The sequence below is a fragment of the Rhinichthys klamathensis genome, unplaced genomic scaffold (assembly GCF_029890125.1).
Source record: "Rhinichthys klamathensis goyatoka isolate OS25496 unplaced genomic scaffold, OSU_Roscu_1.1 h1tg000144l_1, whole genome shotgun sequence".
Classification (NCBI taxonomy): Eukaryota; Metazoa; Chordata; class Actinopteri; order Cypriniformes; family Leuciscidae; genus Rhinichthys; species Rhinichthys klamathensis.
In genome coordinates this window covers 947,176-967,285 of record NW_026606679.1, presented here as the reverse complement: position 1 = coordinate 967,285, position 20,110 = coordinate 947,176, and the positions used below count along the sequence as shown (strand labels likewise).

General features: G+C 38.5%; 3 protein-coding genes across 4 annotated transcripts in view; 1 reads left to right on the top strand and 2 right to left on the bottom strand.

The window, feature by feature from the left end:
- Positions 1-994: 994 nt before the first annotated feature.
- Positions 995-4,619, top strand: krt1-19d (keratin, type 1, gene 19d). Its single transcript, XM_056257807.1, has 8 exons — positions 995-1,439; positions 1,519-1,601; positions 2,237-2,393; positions 2,596-2,757; positions 3,688-3,813; positions 3,900-3,974; positions 4,143-4,285; positions 4,434-4,619. The coding sequence occupies exons 1-8, from the start codon at positions 1,035-1,037 to the stop codon at positions 4,558-4,560; spliced, it is 1,278 nt and encodes a 425-aa protein (XP_056113782.1). The 5' UTR covers positions 995-1,034; the 3' UTR covers positions 4,561-4,619.
- A 220-nt stretch (positions 4,620-4,839) lies between these two features.
- si:dkeyp-113d7.10 (myoneurin) overlaps positions 4,840-20,110 on the bottom strand; it is a 99,292-nt gene continuing 84,021 nt past the window's right edge. Inside the window, exon 5 of the mRNA XM_056257801.1 lies at positions 4,840-4,850. The gene's annotated coding sequence lies outside the window, so the exon portion shown is untranslated. The remainder of the gene's footprint in view (positions 4,851-20,110) is intronic.
- si:dkeyp-113d7.1 (uncharacterized protein LOC407709 homolog) lies at positions 14,027-18,163 on the bottom strand. 2 transcript variants are annotated; one of them, XM_056257799.1, is made up of 3 exons: positions 17,865-18,163; positions 17,525-17,774; positions 14,027-15,753 (listed from the first exon to the last, which is right to left on the bottom strand). In XM_056257799.1, exon 3 carries the CDS (start codon positions 15,594-15,596, stop codon positions 14,106-14,108), a length of 1,491 nt encoding a protein of 496 aa, XP_056113774.1. In that variant the 5' UTR covers positions 15,597-15,753; positions 17,525-17,774; positions 17,865-18,163; the 3' UTR covers positions 14,027-14,105. The 2 variants fall into 2 exon arrangements, with proteins under 2 accessions (XP_056113774.1, XP_056113773.1); XM_056257798.1 differs by lacking the exon at positions 17,525-17,774.

The window sequence follows — 20,110 nt, the reverse complement described above, 5'->3', positions numbered from 1 at the left end:
AGAGCACAATTGAGCGGACACAATTTTTTCTAGTATTTTAGACATAAATGAAATATATCAGTAACACTTTACAACAAGGTTCATTAGTTAACATTAGTTAATGTATTAACTAACATGAATTAAGCATGAGAAATACATTTGTTACTGTATTTATTCATCTTTTTTAACGTGTTACCAATATATATAATTTTTTTTAAACAAGATACATTTACTTGTGTAAGATTGTAAGGGTTGTATAAAGTATATATAAGATTTGATCATGTTTTTGAGAGAAGTCTCTAATGCTCACCAAGGCTGCAATTATTTGTTCAAAAAATATTATTACAATTGAAAATACATGTTTTCTATGTGAATATATTTTAAGCTAGTTTATTCCTGTGATCAAAGCTGAATTTTCAGCATCATTTCTCCAGTCTTCAGTGTCACATGATCCTTCAGAAATCATTCTAATATGCTGATTTGCTGCTCAAGAAACATTTCTTATTATCATCAATGTTGAAAACAGTTGTGCTGCTCCTTCATATGTTTGTGCAAACCATGATAACTTTTATCTGGAGTCTCTGATTAAAAGAAAGTTCAATAGAACACCATTTAATTGAAATAGAAATCTTGTGTATCATAATAAATGTCTTTACTCTCACTTTTGATAAACTGAATGCAACCTTGCTGAATAAAAGTGCTAACTTTTATTACTGATCCCAAGCTTTTCAAGCTTTTTAAAACTTTTTTAATGCATGTTTACAGAAAGAAAACATAAAAAAACATAAGAAATATAAACATATAAAGGATAAAGTCTAAAAACAAGTCTTAATATGATCTACACAAATACATTTATCAGTGCCATTAATCCTACAATTCACCTTAGGTGTGACCTTTAAGGTTGCTGGATATGTTCCAGAAAATGTGCCGAGATGACATGCATGGCATTCCAGGTATTGTGTCTTGTATTCATATTCACTATAAAAGAAGCCGGAGTTCTCCTTCCTTCATCGACTGACCTGTCAGACAGACGCACACAGACACTCTCAGTCAACATGGCTTCCTCCTACTCTTCCCGCAGCAGCTACATGTCCTCCAGTGGCTCATCCATGCGCGTATCCACGTCGAGTGGAGTAAGCAGCCGGATGAGCACCGTGAGGTCTGGCAGTGTGTACGGTGGTGCAGGAGGATCAGGGGTCCGGATCTCCAAATCCTCTCTTTCTGTAGGGGGTTTCAGCGCGTCAGCATCTGCAGACAGCAGCAGCTTCATTGGCAATGAGAAACACACCATGCAGAGCCTCAATGACCGTCTGGCCGCTTACCTGGTCAAAGTTCGCTCACTGGAGAAGGCCAACGCTGACCTGGAGATGAAGATCCGTCAGTTCCTTGATGGTAAAGCCTCTCCTATTGCTCGTGATTACACCGCCTACTATGTCACCATAAAGGATCTTCAAGCTAAGGTATGTTAGGGTTTTCTGGGTGACATGCTGTGAAAATAAGGGGGAAAAAAGAAAATCATATATTCATTTATATGTCCAGATCATGGCAGCCATTCATTTGAAGGGTGGAGTCCATCTCAGCATTGACAACACCAGCCTGGCCATGAATGATTTCAGAATGAAGTGAGTCTTTTAAGCAGATTCAACTCAAGTTTGCAACTCAACTCATATCATAGCAGAAAATCTCATTATTTCTACTGATGGCAACATAATGCAGTATAAGAATGGAAATCTGGGATATTGTTATCTGTCATCTATCTATCTGTGTGTCTATCTAAAAAAAAAATTAGAACAAACAAGCAAATAATATAATTTGTAATAGAAAAATGCAAAATAGCAGCATTTTTACTTGTATTTCACTCATATTTTGAACCCAAAAACATGAAATTATCACAAATAATGTTATCTCTGTGACCATATCAATTACAAAATATTGTTTAAATTAAATTACAACAGGGTTTTAAAACTGTAAAAAGTACAACCAACTTCAATGTTTAAGTCATTTCAACTTAAATGACATTAAACTGACTTAAAAATGAGTTGAGATCTTGTATAACTTGAAAATGACTTAACTTGTTTTGATGAGTTAAAGCAATGTAAAAACAATTGATCATATCATTTTTTTTACAGTGAGAATGTATAAAATACATGAGTGTTGCATTAGATGAGTTTTACCTCAGTTTGGAGGTGGTCTTCTTGCAGTATATTGTCAAATGTCCAGTGTGAGTGTTTCTAAAGTAAATGTTGCTGCATGACAGATATGAAACCGAGCACGTCATGCGTCAGTCTGTGGAAACAGACATTGTAGGGCTCAAGAGGGTGCTTGATGACTTCAACATCAGCAGTCAAGACCTCGCCATGCAGATCGAAGGGCTGAAGGAGGAGCTGGTCTTTCTGAAGAAGAATCATCAGGAGGTTTATAATGCTTCTGTGTGCTAGTTTAGAGAAAGTAGTGTTAGAATAAGTTATACTAGCAAGTTTACAGTTCTAATGCTATATGCCAAGTATATGTGAGAACAGATTTGAGACAAATATGTGTAAGTGTTGTTAAATAAGTCAATATTTATCAGTGAGGTTACTTGAACTGACATGAATATGGATTCATGCATATTCTTAGGATCTCTTGGCCTCACGCACACAAATGAGCGGACAGGTTCACGTCGAGGTTGATGCGACTCCACAGGAAGATCTAACCAAGACCCTGGCAGAAATCCGTGAGCACTATGAATCAGCCACAGCGAAGAACCAAAGAGATCTGGAGCACTGGTTCAAGACAAAGGTGAGATTTATCAAAACATACAGGGAGGGACACAGGTCTTTTAACCCTCTGGGGTCCTTCGGCCCAAATGGACCCGAAGCATTTAAATAAAAAAAAAATTTAATCATAGCTTTATCGGAATGGTCCGAAATTTGGTGACTTTGTTGGTACTTGGTATATGAACACCCAAAAAAAATTGGGGACAGGATTTGAATAGTCTAAGTGGTTGTAAAAAAAATAGTCTAAGTGGTTGTAAAAAAAATAGTCACACTCAGGACCTTCGGGTCCAAATGGACCCGCATAGGAAATGAATGGGAAATTGGCAAAAATGTGAAAATACAAGAGTTTTTTTGTGCGTACAATCTACAAATCAGCCACGATCCAGAAAAAAAGCACACAACAGTGAAGGGGTGAATCTATAAAACATCAAGAGTGCAAAACAGACACATCCACACACACACACAAACACACTTTTATACACATGCATGCACACTAATAAATTCAGATTACATATGGGTTTTGAATTTTTAAAATGCTCAGTTTGTCCACCAGATGGCATCCATCTCATTTCAAAAACTGATTTCATGAGGCCTAGGCTTGACTCTAAAATGAAATACAGCTTTAAAAAAAATATATATATATTATATTCAATGGGGAAAAATGGGTCATAATTATTGCATTAATATTAATTATAAATCATTTTTATTTTTGAAATCATCTCAAAACACCAAAAAAGAAAAGAAAAAATATTATAAAAAACAAGTAAAAAAAAATATATATATGATTTTTTTTTAATAAATATTAATCCCACCCTTCCGGCCCATTTGGACACGAAGGTCCTGAGTGTGACTCTGAAATGAAGGACCCCAGAGGGTTAATGTGCTTTTCATGACAGAATGGTGCGAGACAGCTCAATTCAACGCATATAACGTCCCTCTATTTTTATTTTAGACAGAAACTCTGAAACAAGAAGTTGTCACCAGCACCACAGACTTGAAAACAACTCGCTCTGAAGTCAATGTGGTCAAATCCAGAATGCAGTCATTGGAAATCGAACTCCAGTCCATATCAACCTTGGTTAGTGATACACAATTGGCCGTTTTTGGCACTATTAGTATTTTAGTTTTACTTTATTCTGAATGTGCATGTTATCATACATTTAGAAAGCATCTTTGGAGGCCACATTGTCTGAAACAAAGAATCGTTATTCCATGAAGTTGTCAAGCTACCAACATCAGGTGAGTAGATTCACAATGAAAAGGGATAGATCATAGAAAAATCATAATTTACTCACCCTCATGTCACTGCAAACCTGACTTTCTGAACACAAAAAAACTTTATTCAGCACATATTAAGAATGCAAGATCTGAAAAGGAACAAAACCACTCGTTTTTGTGTGCTTCTAGGTCACCATCCTGGAAGAGAATATGGTGCAGCTTCGTGCCGATCTGGAGCGCCAGCGTCAGGAGTACCAGATGCTCCTGGACATCAAGACCAGACTGGAGATGGAGATCGCAGAGTACAGGAGACTGCTGGACGGAGAAGCCACGTGAGTTTATCTGTTGATTTCTTTCACATAATTCGTTCAGCTCCAAAACATAAAAAATTAAGTATCTTAAAAATTCCCAGGAACCGACAATTATTAGGCTATACTGAGTTTACAATGAAGCTCCTGTAACTGTTTTTTTCTTCTACAGTGTCAAAACCACCTCCAGTTCCACCTCGAGGACTAAAGTCATCACAATTGTGGAAGAGGTTGTAGATGGAAAAGTGGTTTCCAGCTCCACGTCTTCAACCATGTCTGCCAGTCGCGTAGTTTCGTGATGCACGTTTGTTTGCTGTATGCACAAAACTGGAAACCAAATAAAACAGCGTTTTGGCCATTTTTGTGGTAATGATGCATAGTCAGCAGATCTACTTAATCTAAGTGGGATTATATTTTTTATAATAATACAACACATTATTTTCAAATACAACTAAAAAATATTTTAAATTCAAAAATGTATTAAATACAATTTTTTAAATTGTATCCTGCTGGAAATGATTACATTCAATTAGCTTTTATTTAATTATGAATTTACATTTTTGCAGAAAATATGCATTCCTATCTACATCTATAGATGTGTATTCTGCTGATACACCTCTTTAAAGTTGGATTACATTTATTTATGAATAATATTAGATGGGGGGCTATAATAAATATAGGCATTTAAATGAGTGCACTTTAAAAAATAAAGGTTTTCTAATAGCATCAATGGTTCTTTGAAGAACCTTTAACCTACAACTTTCCAGTGTAAGGTTGTTTATATAGGAAAAGGGTTCTTTAGATTGTTAAAATGTTCTTCACTGTGTAAGAAGACAATGGTTCTTTGGAGAACTGTTCACTGAAAGGTTATTAGTGAAAAACAAAACCTTTAGGAGCCCTTATCTTTAAAAAAGAAGGGTCTCATTAATTATAAAATATTTTTAGCATGTTATTGTATTATATTTGCAAACAGCAACAGCATTTCCTGGTTCTACATAAGTCTTACACTTGTCATGCCTTCATTTCACTTTGAGGGTTTTTCTGTGGCATCAGGCTTCTAACAATCCACTAGACTAGCTCATTTTCAGTTTAACTATTTTTCATGCAAAAAAAAGAAAGAAAAGAAAAGACCTACAGTGCACAAACAGCAGGTGGCGCTGTCCAATAAGGTTGGGCTCTTACAGGTTTCAGGCTACTTTTTACTTGTTTTGTCCTTGATCTTCACCAGCAAACCTGTCAAGGAAACATTAACAGCCAATAACATTTCTGCAGAGTCTCAAAGTGTAATGTGACCATAAACCAAGTAACAGGTTTTGCTTTAGGGCCCACGTTTTACATCCCAGTGGCATCCCATTCCCAACACAGCAAAACAATTATTTATCATTAAAAAAACTGAAGCAGACAGCAATCAAAACAGGCCTGTTTTTTTAATCATAACTCCATGAGTGGAGAACCAAATTAAAATAAGTTAAATATAGCCTACAGGTGTGTATTAAGAAAGTGTGAAAATGAAAGATTTTAAAAACATGTAAGAGACCATAAACAACGACAAAAGTGCAGGTTTGATTACTCACAAGGTGGTTCGGAGCACATGTGTTGATGACGAGGTGACAGAGACCTCTGGTGGCTGACCTAAGAATCCTGGGTATAAAAATGATGTCAAGATTTCGGCATCCTACAAAAGACATTTAGAAAAAAAAAAAAAATTTGACCTATTTTAGAAATCAAACATCACTTTAATTCCGTATTAAACATTCGATTAAAAACCTCACACAATGTAAGACATCTTCAGTGCTGGGTGGATTATTTACAAATAGTCAGTCAGTTAGTTAGTAACGTAATCCGTTACATTACACATTTAAGGTAATATAATCTAATACTACGTTTTGATTACTTTTGGCCTAAATCTTGTACAATATTGATATAAAAATACAAAGAGAAAGAATTCCATTCTTTATCAACAACATGAAGTGCATTAAATATTACATTGTCAGGATTTTCGAGACTATAGGGTTCGTGAGTTTAATGAAAAGCTATTAAGTAATCAAATCATAAAAATAAAGAATAAAAATAATTTTAAAAAAAAATCTAAATAAAAGACTTACTAAAAAAGATTTTATTTGTTTACCTACATGTCATGTGACCATTAGCCTACCGACATCAGAAAACCAACTAAATTGTATTATATTAGTGACCTAATTTTTTATTGACCTAACTTATTACCGTAATTCCTCAAATAAAGACCGGTATTCAAATAAACGCCGGGCCTCTGATAGTGGCCGGGGGCGTGGTCAACGCGGACAAATAAAGGCCGGTCTCAAATTAAGGCCGGGGAAAAAATAGTGTGAATAGGTACACTTTAACCCTTTATGGTACGCAATATGATATCAGTGAGAAAAAAATTATTTGTTATGTTTTTCCTGCTTAAAATTGGACACTATAACAATATCAATAAACATTATCATTATTTTTAAATTTATTTATTAATTAAAAGTATGTTGCCTCAGGGCAACATTGTACCACAATGGACAAATTGAAACATTTGACATTTTCATGAAGAAAAAAATTATAGATTTATTGAAAACATCAATTTATTTAACTAAACACTTGAACAAACACATTTATCAAGTTTTTAATGAATTACACATTTCATTTTTAATAAATAGTAACATTTATTATCCAGCTGTTGCTCTCAGGCAACATTGTACCATCGTGGAACGCAAGTACTACAAACCATCATATCAAGTTATCATATCAAAACATTACAGTCGGTGTTGTTTCAGGGTAAAACATTAACAATCACCATAACCTTTTCCTAATATGAAGGCCAGGCCTGAACAACAGCAAGATCAAACATGTGGAAGACCTCCCAGGCCGACCTAATGACCCGTGTGAGGTCAGGGGGGCCTGACCCCCCCAGGGGCCCGACGGGAGCACTCCAAAATCCGAAAATCCCAGAAGCAGCGCCACCTTAATCCTGTGTGGCACCACACGCCCCCTTCCCACTCACCCACTATTTGTCCAATTACCCACTATAGTGGCCAAATGTCCCGTTGACCCCACTGAACGGTCCCAAGCCACAACCCCGTCCCACAAACCTACTATTTGTCCGATTACCCACTATAGTGGCTAAATGTCCCGTTGACCCCACTGAACGGTCCCAAGCCACAACCCCGTCCCACAAACCTACTATTTGTCAGATTACCCACTATATTGGCCAAATGTCCCGTTGACCCCACTGAACGGTCCCAAGCCACATCCCCGTCCCACAAACCTACTATTTGTCCGATTACCCACTATAGTGGCTAAATGTCCCGTTGACCCCACTGAACGGTCCCAAGCCACAACCCCGTCCCACAAACCTACTATTTGTCCGATTACCCACTATAGTGGCCAAATGTCCCGTTGACCCCACTGAACGGTCCCAAGCCACAACCCCGTCCCACAAACCTACTATTTGTCCGATTACCCACTATAGTGGCTAAATGTCCCGTCGACCCCGGCTGACCACTCCCAAGCCACACGCCCCGTCCCACTCACCCACTATTTGTCCAATTACCCACAATAGTGGCCAAATGTCCCGTTGACCCCACTGAACGTTCCCAAGCCACGACCCCGTCCCACAAACCCACTATTTGCCCGATTACCCACTATAGTGGCCAAATGTCCCGTCGACCCCTGCTGACCACTAACAAGCCACACGCCCGTCCCACGAATCCACTATTTGCCCGATTACCCACTATAGTGGCCAATAGTGACTGTCGAACCATGCTGAGTTTTCAGATTGTAAAAATCCATATACATTTAGATAGTTCAAACTCTTTTCCTTACAATTGAACTATACTTGTATTCAAACCTAGTATGCCTGGTATGGCCTTATGTGATTCCATTACGGTACAATGTTGCCTCGAGGCAACATGCAGTTTTATGTAATTCCCTATGATACATTTGATGATATATAATGTAATGTTTTTGAAAATACTTCTTTACTAACCAATGAACGTGACTAAGATTTTTTGTAGTTGATTATCTGGACAGAAATTAGTGAAAAATGCCCTTGTCCATACCTGTCAAGTTTTGGATTTGAAAATAAGGGAAATTTTCCAGCGCCCACCGCGAGCAGTCCCACCACACCATATATATATATATATATATGTATATATATGTATGGTATATATAGGGTATATATTAAGAGCATTTATTTAAAGGCTTATTTGCCTATTTTCTGTTCATTTAACATTGATGGTTTACATTTACATTTTATTTTCATTCCACACATTATTTTCATTTCATATAGCTTTTCTTTTACAGTTTTTCTTTTCATTTGCAGTTTTTCTTTTCTTTACTCTTTTAGTGAGTTATTGAACAAATTTGTTGCAGACTTTGTATTAACTGTTTTGGAAGGAGTGTATTGTGGACTGGGCCAGAGTGGTTAATTTTACATGAGAGTAGAGCAAACAGTTCTGTTGTCTAACGTCATCCTATTCTCTGTAACAATATTTCGTACCATGCTAAACACCCTTTCTCGTGCTGACATACATCATTCCTTCCCCGTGTGAGATGCTAAAGTAGCAGTTACAAAACTTACAAAACGCGTGACTGTCCCCCACCCTGCTCCTCTTCAGAAAAGTAAATTCGCTATCCCATTGATCGATCGCGGTATTTACTAGTACATGAGGGTTTTGGTTTTGTTTTTTTGACAGGAGTGCCTTGCTCTGTCATAGCGTCCATCATCCGTCCCTGTTTTCCCCGCGTTGTCACTCATGATCTGACCTCACACACTAACCTCGCGACAACTGCCACCTACAGTCAAGGCCGTAACCAGGGTTTGAAAATTAGTGAGGTCCGGGGTGTTGTGTAAAGAATTTTGCTATAATAATGGTTTGGCCATTGGAACCACATTTCCCAATGGACATTAAGCTGTGACCCTTTTTTTTTATGGAATTTGGCATATATATATATATATATATATACAGGGGTTAAATTTGGATTTAATTATGTGTGGGGTAGTCTCTCACTAGGGGGGTCCGAGGGTTTGCCCCCCCGGGATTTTTTTTGTGAAAAATAAACCAAAATGGCACTTTCTGGAGAGTTTTGTGCAAAGAAAAAGTAGGTCTAGCAAGTTCAACGCAATCTCACGACCAATTCGTCCGAATTTGACGAGTGATTAAAAGATGGCTAATTCGTACGAATTCGTACGACCTCATTCGTACGAATTTGTACGATTTGTCTAAACCCACGTGATGGGTAGGTTTAGGGGCGGGGTCAGGGTCATTCGTACGAATTCATACGAATTGGGCAACTCGTCAAATATGTACGTTTTAGCAAAAATCGTACTAATTCGTACGAGTGAGGTCGTACGAACTGTTACGAATTAGCCATCTTTTAATCACTCGTCAAATTCGGACGAAATTCACACAGATCAAACACAAATATGCTGACTGAATAGATTGCTAGTTGAGAAACACTGCTTTAATTAATGTTTTTATGATGGCTTTGTGAAAGGTTAACTAAACAGCATGAGCCGTCTTCCAGCTGGCCAGTAAGTTATTTGGCAAATTTCATTCTGTAGGCTAACATACAGATCTGTTTTATGCTATTGTTTTTGATAGTGTTATACATTTCTTACAGATAATCGATTGTCATTGCGTTTGTCTTACCGAATGTGGTAGCTTTATGCAATTACAGTTTGTCTATAAGCTTCTTTTTTTTTAAATGTATTAATGCCGACAGTTAAATGTTGCCAGATATTGCTACGAAAAACAAGCAAAACAAAATAATAATAATAATCCGAAATAAGTTCAAAGCTTGTGTTTTGGAAATAAGGTTAATATATCACTAAACCTTCCCACATTAATAACTTCCTAAAGTGTCACATTAAATCAGAAAAACAGGTGACTACTGCCACCTTTCTATTAGGTGGATCTGGCAACACGGAGGCTGCACCCGCGTTCACAACGCGCTCTCAAGCCCCGTTCAGTTCACTGCGCCAGCTTCTCGCAGCAACATGAATTGCAAACACTCATATGAGGTGGTTTAAACACTGCTAATTAATCATTCAGAGAGCTTGACATTTTATTTTTGAATGTAAAAAAAATGACCGAGGTCCGGACCTCGGTGACCTCATAGCTGGCTACGGCCATGCCTACAGTAACGTTACCTGTAGTTATCGCGAGGCTAGTGACAGAGCTCAGATTGGGAATGTTTTTTTTTTTTTTTACTCCGCCCGGGGTATTATTATTTTTTAATAACGCAGGTTAAAATACGGGAGATTTACGGGAAAATCCTAATACGGGAGGACGGCGGGAAAGAAGGGTAAAATACGGGACTTTCCCGGCCAAAACGGGATACTTGACAGGTATGTGTCAGTGGAGAAAATATGGAGCCATGTGACATGTGCACGTGTGCTGAAAGAGGGAACACAATGGACCCCTTGGGGCCATGTTACCACTCTTTTGCATTTTCATTGGTTAGTATTTGAGTTGTATTAGTTCAACTTTATTTGTCAATGCTTAGTTTTTATTTTAAAACAGCTAAAATAGACTATGTTGCCTGGAGGCAACACCGTACCATAGAGGGTTAAATGAATGTACACTCAAAGACGGACGCGCTCAGCGCTTTTCATATATCACAACTATTAAGTGCTTTTAACCACATGTTTATTTTAGGTTTCAGACATTTAAATAGATATGATTTATAGCAAAACAATAAATTTATAGTTTGTAAAATACACAATGGTGTCTATGGAAGCAGCAATAACAATCCATTCAAATATATTTGGCGACGTGTTTTATTCATATCAGATACACAGTGTAAGTAACTATAAAGTTTACTCTATTCTTCTCCCAGTTCACCGGCCACTTACTTTCATGTATTTCGGGAGAAACTGAAGAATTCACGCGCTGTAACTTAACAAATACAACAGGAATCTCCGAACTGCGGTGCCCATCTCACGTTACAGATCAAGATCATTTATAAAGGCTTTTAAACGACAAAACAAACTCACTTACACGGATTTGAGAGTCAGAATAGAAGATAGTTGATGACATGGTAAGCAAGTTTGTTAATATTTAGAAATAAAAGCGCTACATCTGTCATATAGCGCTATTTTGGCTGTGGTGAACACGTGCCAAGCATGACGCGTCACCATGGAAACTTGGCTGGCGTGCGGGCGGGGATCGCGAATTAGAAATAAAGGCCTGCCTCTAATAAAAGCCTGCTTCAAATAAAAGCCGGCTACCATCTGCAGTTCAGGTAAATAAAGGCCCCGGCCTTTATTTGAGGAATTACGGTAACTTAAAATCTCAGGTGATGCTTCAAGTAAATATATTAGTTCAAAGAGGTTCAGGTGACAAAAAAAAAAAAACATTGGGGGAATCACTGCATTGCATGTAAATATGAAATGACATGAATTTGTAAATTTTAATGTGTTTGCAAGACATAAGCCTTCCAGAGACAGTAATACATGGTTAAATGACTCACTGAGTGATCATTTAAATAATAATTAATGTGGTCGTCAGGAGCTGATTAGAAATGCAATGTTGAGAAAACACTTCTTAAAAGCGAAATGATTTGTGTAAATCCAGTGATTTCAGGCTCATGACTAGTGTCTGGTCTTTGTGTGCAATTCCACAAACCTGGAAGACCTTCTGAACTTAACCAAGTAGTATAAGAAAGGAACATTTAAAAGTAAAAGTAGGGAGAATCAATGAATTATGAATAATAATTAATTGTGAGAATAATATCAAGTAATCAATATAAAAGTAACTGTCTGATTACGAGTATTTTAAAACGTAATATATAATTACAAGTACTTACATTTTTGGAATCTGATTACGTAATACAGATTATAATCAGGAACTACCCAGCACTCGCCATCTTTGTATCCTTTGTGGTATCCAATGTTGCAAAATATATCAATACTGTAGTAAATATCAGCCAGCAGCAAGAATACATATCTGACTCAGAAGACCATGCTAGGAAAACACAGCTTCAAGTCATTGTGGTTAGTACAACAACTCCTTAAAGATACATTTAGTTCACCAACAGCATGGATAATTGCCCTGGAACAGCAGGGAATTAAGCCTTTATGTTTTTGTGTGTTATCAGTCCACATCCGTAAAAATAATCCTACTGGCAACTACTTTCACTTTATAATGCAGCTCCAGTCATGCACAGACAATAAAACTGCCCGTAAAATAACAAATAACCATATGTTGATTTTTATCCTTGTTGCCATAATGTGTCATTTTAACCCACACACAGCTGGAAAAAAAAAAACATCCAAATCTTTTCAGTTCATGCTAAGTTTACTTTAGCCTACTTTAGACTGGCTCCCTTGTGAATGATGAGACTGTTGGGACACCAATTAGGTGATAAACATCCATAATAACTATTTGGAGTCAAACAAACCAAGTTCAGCGATTCTCACAGGACTTGCGAATATCATTAGCGCCAGAGATAAAACATGTGGAGACTGGCCCGTAGAATCACATTAAAATTACACACACATGAATTAATATGTGTGTGGGGAGGGGGCGAGAGAGAGAGAGAGAGAGAGAGAGAGAGAGAGAGAGAGAGAGAGAGAGAGAGAGAGAGAGAGAGAGAGAGAGAGAGAGAGAGAGAGAGAGAGAGAGAGAGAGAGAGAGAGAGAGAGAGAGAGAGAGAGAGAGAGAGAGAGAGAGAGAGAGAGAATTACCTTTCTTATCTTCCGGGATGAATGCTCTTGCATAATGTCTGCTTTTATTTACCCCAAAATCCAAATCACCAATTGCTTGGTCTGAAATACATCTGATGTAAATAACAGAACAGAACTGGACTTTTTCATGGCTAAACGTTACTTGGCCGACGAACTATTTTTAAAACCAAATTTGATTGAAAACATATGTGCACTCCCTGTTTGTCTCTAACAAACACCTCTGTGTAAGAAATTCCACAGAGATTGAGCTACAGTCAACAAATTGTCGTAAACACTTTATGACTCATAAGAAGCGCATGCAAATATAAAAATCACAAAACATTTAAACAGCAACTGGGAACTAATAAGAAACAACAAAAAAAGAAGAGTTTAAGAGAGTCTAGTTTCTAAGAATTTGTTCTTCTACCGCTTACATTCATCTTTTACATGAAACCCAGCTTTTAATGGACTGGAAGTAGACCAAAACCTACAGGTGCAGACATTGTTTGTCATGGTTTCATTGATGCAATTTTAACAGTTGGGTGCAAATGATATTTTCAAAAAATCCCAAAATAGCCACACTCAAACAATCAAGTAGGCGACACACACCAGCCTTAATTTTCCATCGTCCTTCTATTTTGTCATTAGATGCACAAGTTAATAAAAATTGTACCAACCATTTTGCATTTGCATTCATCAACCATTGCTGTAAATAAAGGGAGAAACCTATTCAGACTCGGTTTCAAAAATAACAGCAGATGTTTTCGTTTTTTTAACATTAGTTTCTTTAATAATTCATTCCAGTACATGGTTTAGGAATTACATATTATCAATAAACGTGTACACTGAGTATTTTACTGGAGGAAAGAAACTAGGATGGCACTCACTACGACACAGATCAGACAAGATACAAAGACTCTCTGTAAGCTCACCGATCCCAAACATAGACACTTTCAGAAGAGAAAATCAGTCACGACTGTAACCAAAAGAAGATATTAAGAAAAGAAGAGATGTAAGGTATGAAAACATAATGAAACATATATATTTTATAATATATTTATATATATTGTAGCTTTTATTTAAAAAAAAAAAAGAAACTAAAAAAAGAAGTGAAAAGCAATTTTAAAAAAAAGAGTAATACTTTTTGAGATGTAATGAGGTTTTATTTCAGCTACTATCGTTACTGGGACTGCTGCCACTGCTAAGATCTGGCCGTTCTCTTTTGTGAATCTGCTCGTGTGCTTTGAGATGACCTGATTGGCTGAAATTCTTCCCGCAATGCTGGCAGGTGTACGGCCGTTCGCCCGAGTGAATTTGCTGGTGTGCTTTAAGATGTCCCAAGCGGCCAAAACTTTTGCCGCACTGGGTGCAGCCGAACGGCTTTTCCCCGGAGTGAATCTTCTCGTGTGTTTTGAGGACCCCTGAATTGCTGAAAGACTTGCCACACTGGGCGCAGCTGTACGGCTTCTCGCCCGTGTGGATTTGCTGGTGATTGCGGTAACTCGTCTCTTTAGTGAAGCTCTTGCCGCACAGCGAACAGCAGAAGGGCCGCTCTCCCGTGTGGCTCAACTGGTGGGCTTTGAGTTCCTTCGTTTGACTGAAGCACTTTCCGCACTCGGCGCAACTGAACGGCTTCTCGCCCGTGTGCAGCCGCTGGTGCGAGCGGAGGTCGTCCGCTTTGGTGAAACCCTTCGGGCAGTGTGCGCAGGTGTAAGGTTTTTGCCCCGTGTGGATGAGCTGGTGCCTTTTCAAGTTACCGGCCTGCCCGAAGCTCTTCCCACACTGGGAGCAAGTGTAAGGCCTCTCGCCGGTGTGGATGCGTTGGTGAGTCTTCAGGTTACCCAGGGTGCTGAAGCTCTTCCCGCACTGAGTGCAAGAGAACGGCTTCTCACCAGTGAGGTTGCGAGGTTTGCGTGGCCCGTGGCCTTTTGTGCTGGTTTGGTTGTGCGCAGCGGGCGCTTTGTTGGCCTGGACGGACGTCAGTTCGTAAAGGTTTCCAGAGGGGAAATCAGAGTCCATTTTCCCCATGCCGTCGATGACGGTCTCGGGCCGGAGCTTGTTGAGCTCGGTGCGCAGCTCCGCCATGTGGATGGACTCCAGGGTGTTCATCTCCGTCTTGATGTGGCTGGACATGAGGTTGGGTTCGTACTCGGTCTTGATGGCGCCGAGCTCGCTGGCGTAGTAGCTGTGCAGGTCCGAATGCTGCTCCGACTTGATGTACTCCAGGCTGTCCGAAACGTGGGTGATGTAGTCGAACACCAGGCTGGGTTCATAGTGTGACTTGTAGGAGTCCAGCTCCGTGCTGTGGAAGGAATGGAGGTCGCTGTGGTGCTCCGATTTGATGTAGTCGAGGCCGCTGATCTCCATCTTGATCTGCTCGGAGCCCAGCTCTGCCGTGCACAGGGGCTGAATCACCGAGAGGTCCACTGTGCTGATGGGGTCGAGGTCGGGCTCGCTTTTGATGCACGGCAGCATAGCCATGGGCTCCACGATCTCGGACGCCAGCGAGCTGAGCGTAGGCGTGCTACATTCTGACGAGAGCATGGTTAAGGTCGGCGTGGCGCACTCCGCTCGCAAAGAGTCAAGTGGCGGAGAGTCGCATTCCGACACCAAATTATTTAGTCCTAAACCGATGCATTCTGTCTCCAACTCAGCCATCCTGGTGGAAGCTAGTCCACCGCCTGACCGAAGCTTCCGTTATGAGTAATATACCTTACTTTCACAGAGATAAAAGCGGGATTCCTGAGCGGGGATTGTCACTGCTGCCAAGGGAACCTCTGAACTGGGTTAGGAACAACAGTGAGTCCCCTGGCTCCTGGATGAATAGGAAACAAACAAAGAAAAACATTCAATGTACAGCATTTAAACCGCAATTGAATGTCCCTTTATTAGTATAAAAATCGTAATAACTTCACAAAAGATTTTGCACAAAGGTACCAAAATGTCATTTTCTGTTGTTAAAGCACATTTGAGCCCATGTCAACATCAAATCATATTTTGGTGCTGTGTTCCACAGGAAAATTATGTACCAGTGCAATTACCAAAGACGGAGGAGAACCAACACACGCCTAGCAAAAGTTGGTGTTCTTTCAGTGGAATAGGTTTCCATTAAAGATTTAAATCCACGACTGTATTGATGTCTTTAAAATCGGACTTCTGACTTATTTTCATTGGCATTTGAATAACTGTCATTTTGGGCATTATGATTTAGAAAAGTTTTTTTTTTCTTTTCTGTACAGCACTTTGGCCTACCTTGGTAGTTTTGAATATGCTTTATAAATAAAGATTGAGGTAAGTTGAGACTTGGTGGACAATTTCATATTGTGATCTTTTTTATTTCCCAACAAACACATGAAGCTTTTATAGCACTATTAAAACATAATGAAGAGCAAAGGATGCACATTAGGTTTGTACTTGATGCTTTATCTATCTAATTATATGCAATGGAGAATGATGGGAAATAAGTTTCATCACAAACCTGGTAACTGACTAGCTTTATTGCAATTGATAAACAATGAACAAAATGTAATTGTTCATTGTACAATATAGTTGTTAATAACAACTATATTGTACAATGAACAATTGTAAAATTCACATCTTATGACTTCAAGCCATTTGCTTCTCTCATTATTGATTTGATTCGGTTATGATGTTCCGTTTTCCACTGGTCATTTTTATTTGGTGGCATTCATTTGTACTGAACAAACGAATGCAAATATTCTGTCACGACTTGAAAGCACCATGTGCAGGACTTTAGCTGTCAAAATTGTATATACACTAAGGGCAAAAGTTTCAAAAGTAATGCTAGATCAAACACCGATTCACATGATTTGATATTTTGCACATACTTCAATTCATTTCAAAATGGCTGTTTCTTGAATGCATGTGACAAACCTGTTTATGCAAAACTCAAAATTAGTTGACACCTTTTGTATATTTTTGCTCTGCACTTATAAATGCTTATAGCATCAGCTATGAATGAAAACATTAACCGCATCCATCTTCACATCAAGATGTCAAAGTCAATCTGACACATTGGAGAATCATTACAACCAGATGTTTACATCAGAATTTTTTATGAAATAGTAACACAAAATATAAATACCAAGCAAATTTGTGCGGGAACAAAACAAAAGAGGGAGATTCAAGCTTATAAGTGTATAATTACAACGTCGTCGCATCATTTGTGTAATTGTATGTGCCGACTGTCTAGAAGTAGCCTACACATTTTGGGCCGGCGAAAAATAGGAAGACAGAACAAAAAATAAAAAGATAAGAAAACTTTACGTAGATGTACTTTGTAAAAAGGCTCGTTGACTTTTACCGAGAATCACTAAGCAACTAGTCAAGGTAGCTTCGCTAGTTCGCCACGCATCATGCACTTTTCTGCTGCCTTTCTTGAATCTGGCGGCGTTTTTGCACACAATAAATCTTTTGCAATTTTTTTCCACCAAGAGAACCGTTTAATCCACGACGCCTGGTAACGGCGAACGTGTTATACAAGCACAGAACGGGTAGCGAATAGCGGGTATATCGGCATGCAGGGCGCGTTTCGGTGTTTCCAGCGGTGGTGATGAAGAACGTACAAAGACAGGAGGGTGAAAATGCCACAGCTTCAGCATGCGTGAGCCAGTGGCCATCTTGTTTGTAGCTGAACGTCGCTGCATCAGCCAACTGAACGATCCGCTGAGGGAAAGTTGAGCCAGCTGCAACTTTCGAACGCAAACGTCGATTCGTTCACCTTTGCATAACAATGCAAAACGCTCGCTGCGATAGAAGAGCGTATGTGGTGAGTTGCATGTGACTTGCGCGGTACATGCACACTCTCATCACTACCTATCAGAAGAGACAGGAGGAGGAAAAAAAGATGAAGACAGGAGAACGCGAATAAAACCGCTCGTGAGGACGCCTCGGCGATTTTTTTACCTGTTCATTGCTTTTTTTTCGGCCGTCAACGCGCCGAAGCGGAACCCACACCAAACCCCTGCCGGACCCGCCACGTCCACCTCGGCCCCAGCGTCCAGCAGCCTCCCTGTCGCACACACTCCTTCTTTCCCCCTCTCTCCTCCCTCTCATTGACTAATTCCGCTTCGTTTTCACTCCAGTTGTCGCTTTCCTCCGTTTCAGCCGTTGTACTTCCGTCGTAAAAATGTTAATGCGCGCGCAGCAGTACCGTTTTCTGAGCAGCTACTTTGTTTACTTCCGACAAATGCTCGTTTTCGTGCGTATTATCAAAGGACGCACGGTCGAGGGAAATGAAATGAACATCTGCACGTACTAAGCAAATAGTGTTTTGTGCAACCAGATGTGTTTTTCATACTCATGCTCATTTAGTGCTATCATCATGCATCATCTGAAGGAACACACATCAGCAGTTACTCCTCATGACAAAAGCTGAGTGCTAGAGAGGAGCATCACATGCTCGGACACTCCAGAGTTATGATGAAGTGGGTAGATATTGCATGGTTATCATCCAGCAATGATGTGTAAATTATGAGACCTGCATTCCATTGCAAATGGCAAGTGGGCCATTAGTAATAAATGAACATATTATTTGATATTCTTGTCTTGTATGCATAAAATGCCTATAATATAAATGCTTTCATGCACAAAATATAAATTGCTGTTACCTACAAAATATTAAGAGTAGCCTAAATGGTAAAAAAGAATCAAATAAAATGCATAAGAGGTATGTGTTGTGCTGTGGATGTTTTACAAAGCCAAAACAAATGGAAAATGCAATACCTAAAATATTGCATTTGCCAAACAAGGTTCTTAACCTGCAAAAAAGTGGGTAACAAATGTGAGAATATAAATGTAAGTATAATATGATGATTTCACTCTACCACTGAATGACTTCTGTACAAAAACTGATGTCATTCTCATTCAATTCAAGCTTTATCATTCACAAATGTGTGAAGAACTTTTATATATTCATGTTCTTTCTTGAAAAGAACAATTGGATATTTGTGTCACTTGCTCTAAGAAACAATGCTGTGACGGTGTACCTTGCAGTATGCAGCAAGTTCCACAACTGATATGAATCAAATTGCAAGCGTCACACATCTGTTACTGCTTAGTACATCACAATAGCATCAAACAGGAAGGCTTTTTCAAATTGCATTTAGCTGGAGGACTTTACTGTAGAATTTATTAGAAAGCTAAAAACACCCTTAGGGATATTTATTTGGTTGTATTTTGCCCATCTGTGGATCCAGGCTTGGGAAAAACATCCATCTCTCATGATCTCAGCTGTAGTCCATAGAGTTTAGAAACTCACCCAACTCAAAAATGCACTGTTATGTATGAAGGAAGCAGTTTTTATGGATGATACAATTCAAGACTCAGAATGAAAAATGACAAAGGATGTAATGGATGCAATTTTCCACCTTTTAATGTATTGCCATAATTCAAATGTACAACTACTTCAAGTCACATTAAAAGACATTTCAGTGATAGAAAAAACTTTTCTTTTTTTTTTTGTGGAAAAAGTAAATGCTGGTTACAACAGGCATTCTTAAGATGTAAACCAAATCAAAATCATTCAATCACAAATATACCCAACTTCCTTATAGTAACAATTTCTGATCATTGACCAAATTTTGTGCAACATTGAAATTAATTAGATATTAATTGATTTTCTGTGTATGTGGTTCATAATTACCTGGATCATAACAATGATGTTCTGTAAAATTACACTGTAAAAAAAAAAGTTGCATTACATTTTTTTAAGTACAATCAACTTGGATGTTTAAGTAATTTCAACTTAAATTACATTAAACTGACTTAAAAAATGAGTTGTCAAAAAACAATTTATTGATCATATAATTTTTTGCAGTGTAACAAATATGAATTAAGTAGAGTTTTCAATAACCCTAACACTTTTCCCCCAATTTAGAGAGGTTGTTTTAACAAAATTATTACTGAATGTAAACACAAAGGCGTTAATTAAAATTTAACGGAGCACTTGTAATTGTCTATTTTCACCATGCAACTATATGTGTAAAGGTCCTGAGGTAATAAACTGAGCAAACAAACAATTTCCATGCAAAGCTTTCAGACTACCAACAAAACTGAGGTATGGATGTGTGGAATAACAGTGCAAAATATATACCGGAGTAAAAAAATAAAGGAAAAGTAAATGGTACAAACGTAATCCTTGGCATTTATTG

Excerpts from the sequence above, each read along its gene's own strand:
- si:dkeyp-113d7.1 (XM_056257799.1), bottom strand. The coding sequence starts at position 15,596 with ATGGCTGAGTTGGAGACAGAATGCATCGGTTTAGGACTAAATAATTTG.
- krt1-19d (XM_056257807.1), top strand. The coding sequence starts at position 1,035 with ATGGCTTCCTCCTACTCTTCCCGCAGCAGCTACATGTCCTCCAGTGGC. Across the intron at positions 1,440-1,518 it reads TAAAGGATCTTCAAGCTAAG|ATCATGGCAGCCATTCATTT; the intron begins GTATGTTAGGGT and ends TTATATGTCCAG. Across the intron at positions 1,602-2,236 it reads ATGAATGATTTCAGAATGAA|ATATGAAACCGAGCACGTCA; the intron begins GTGAGTCTTTTA and ends GCTGCATGACAG.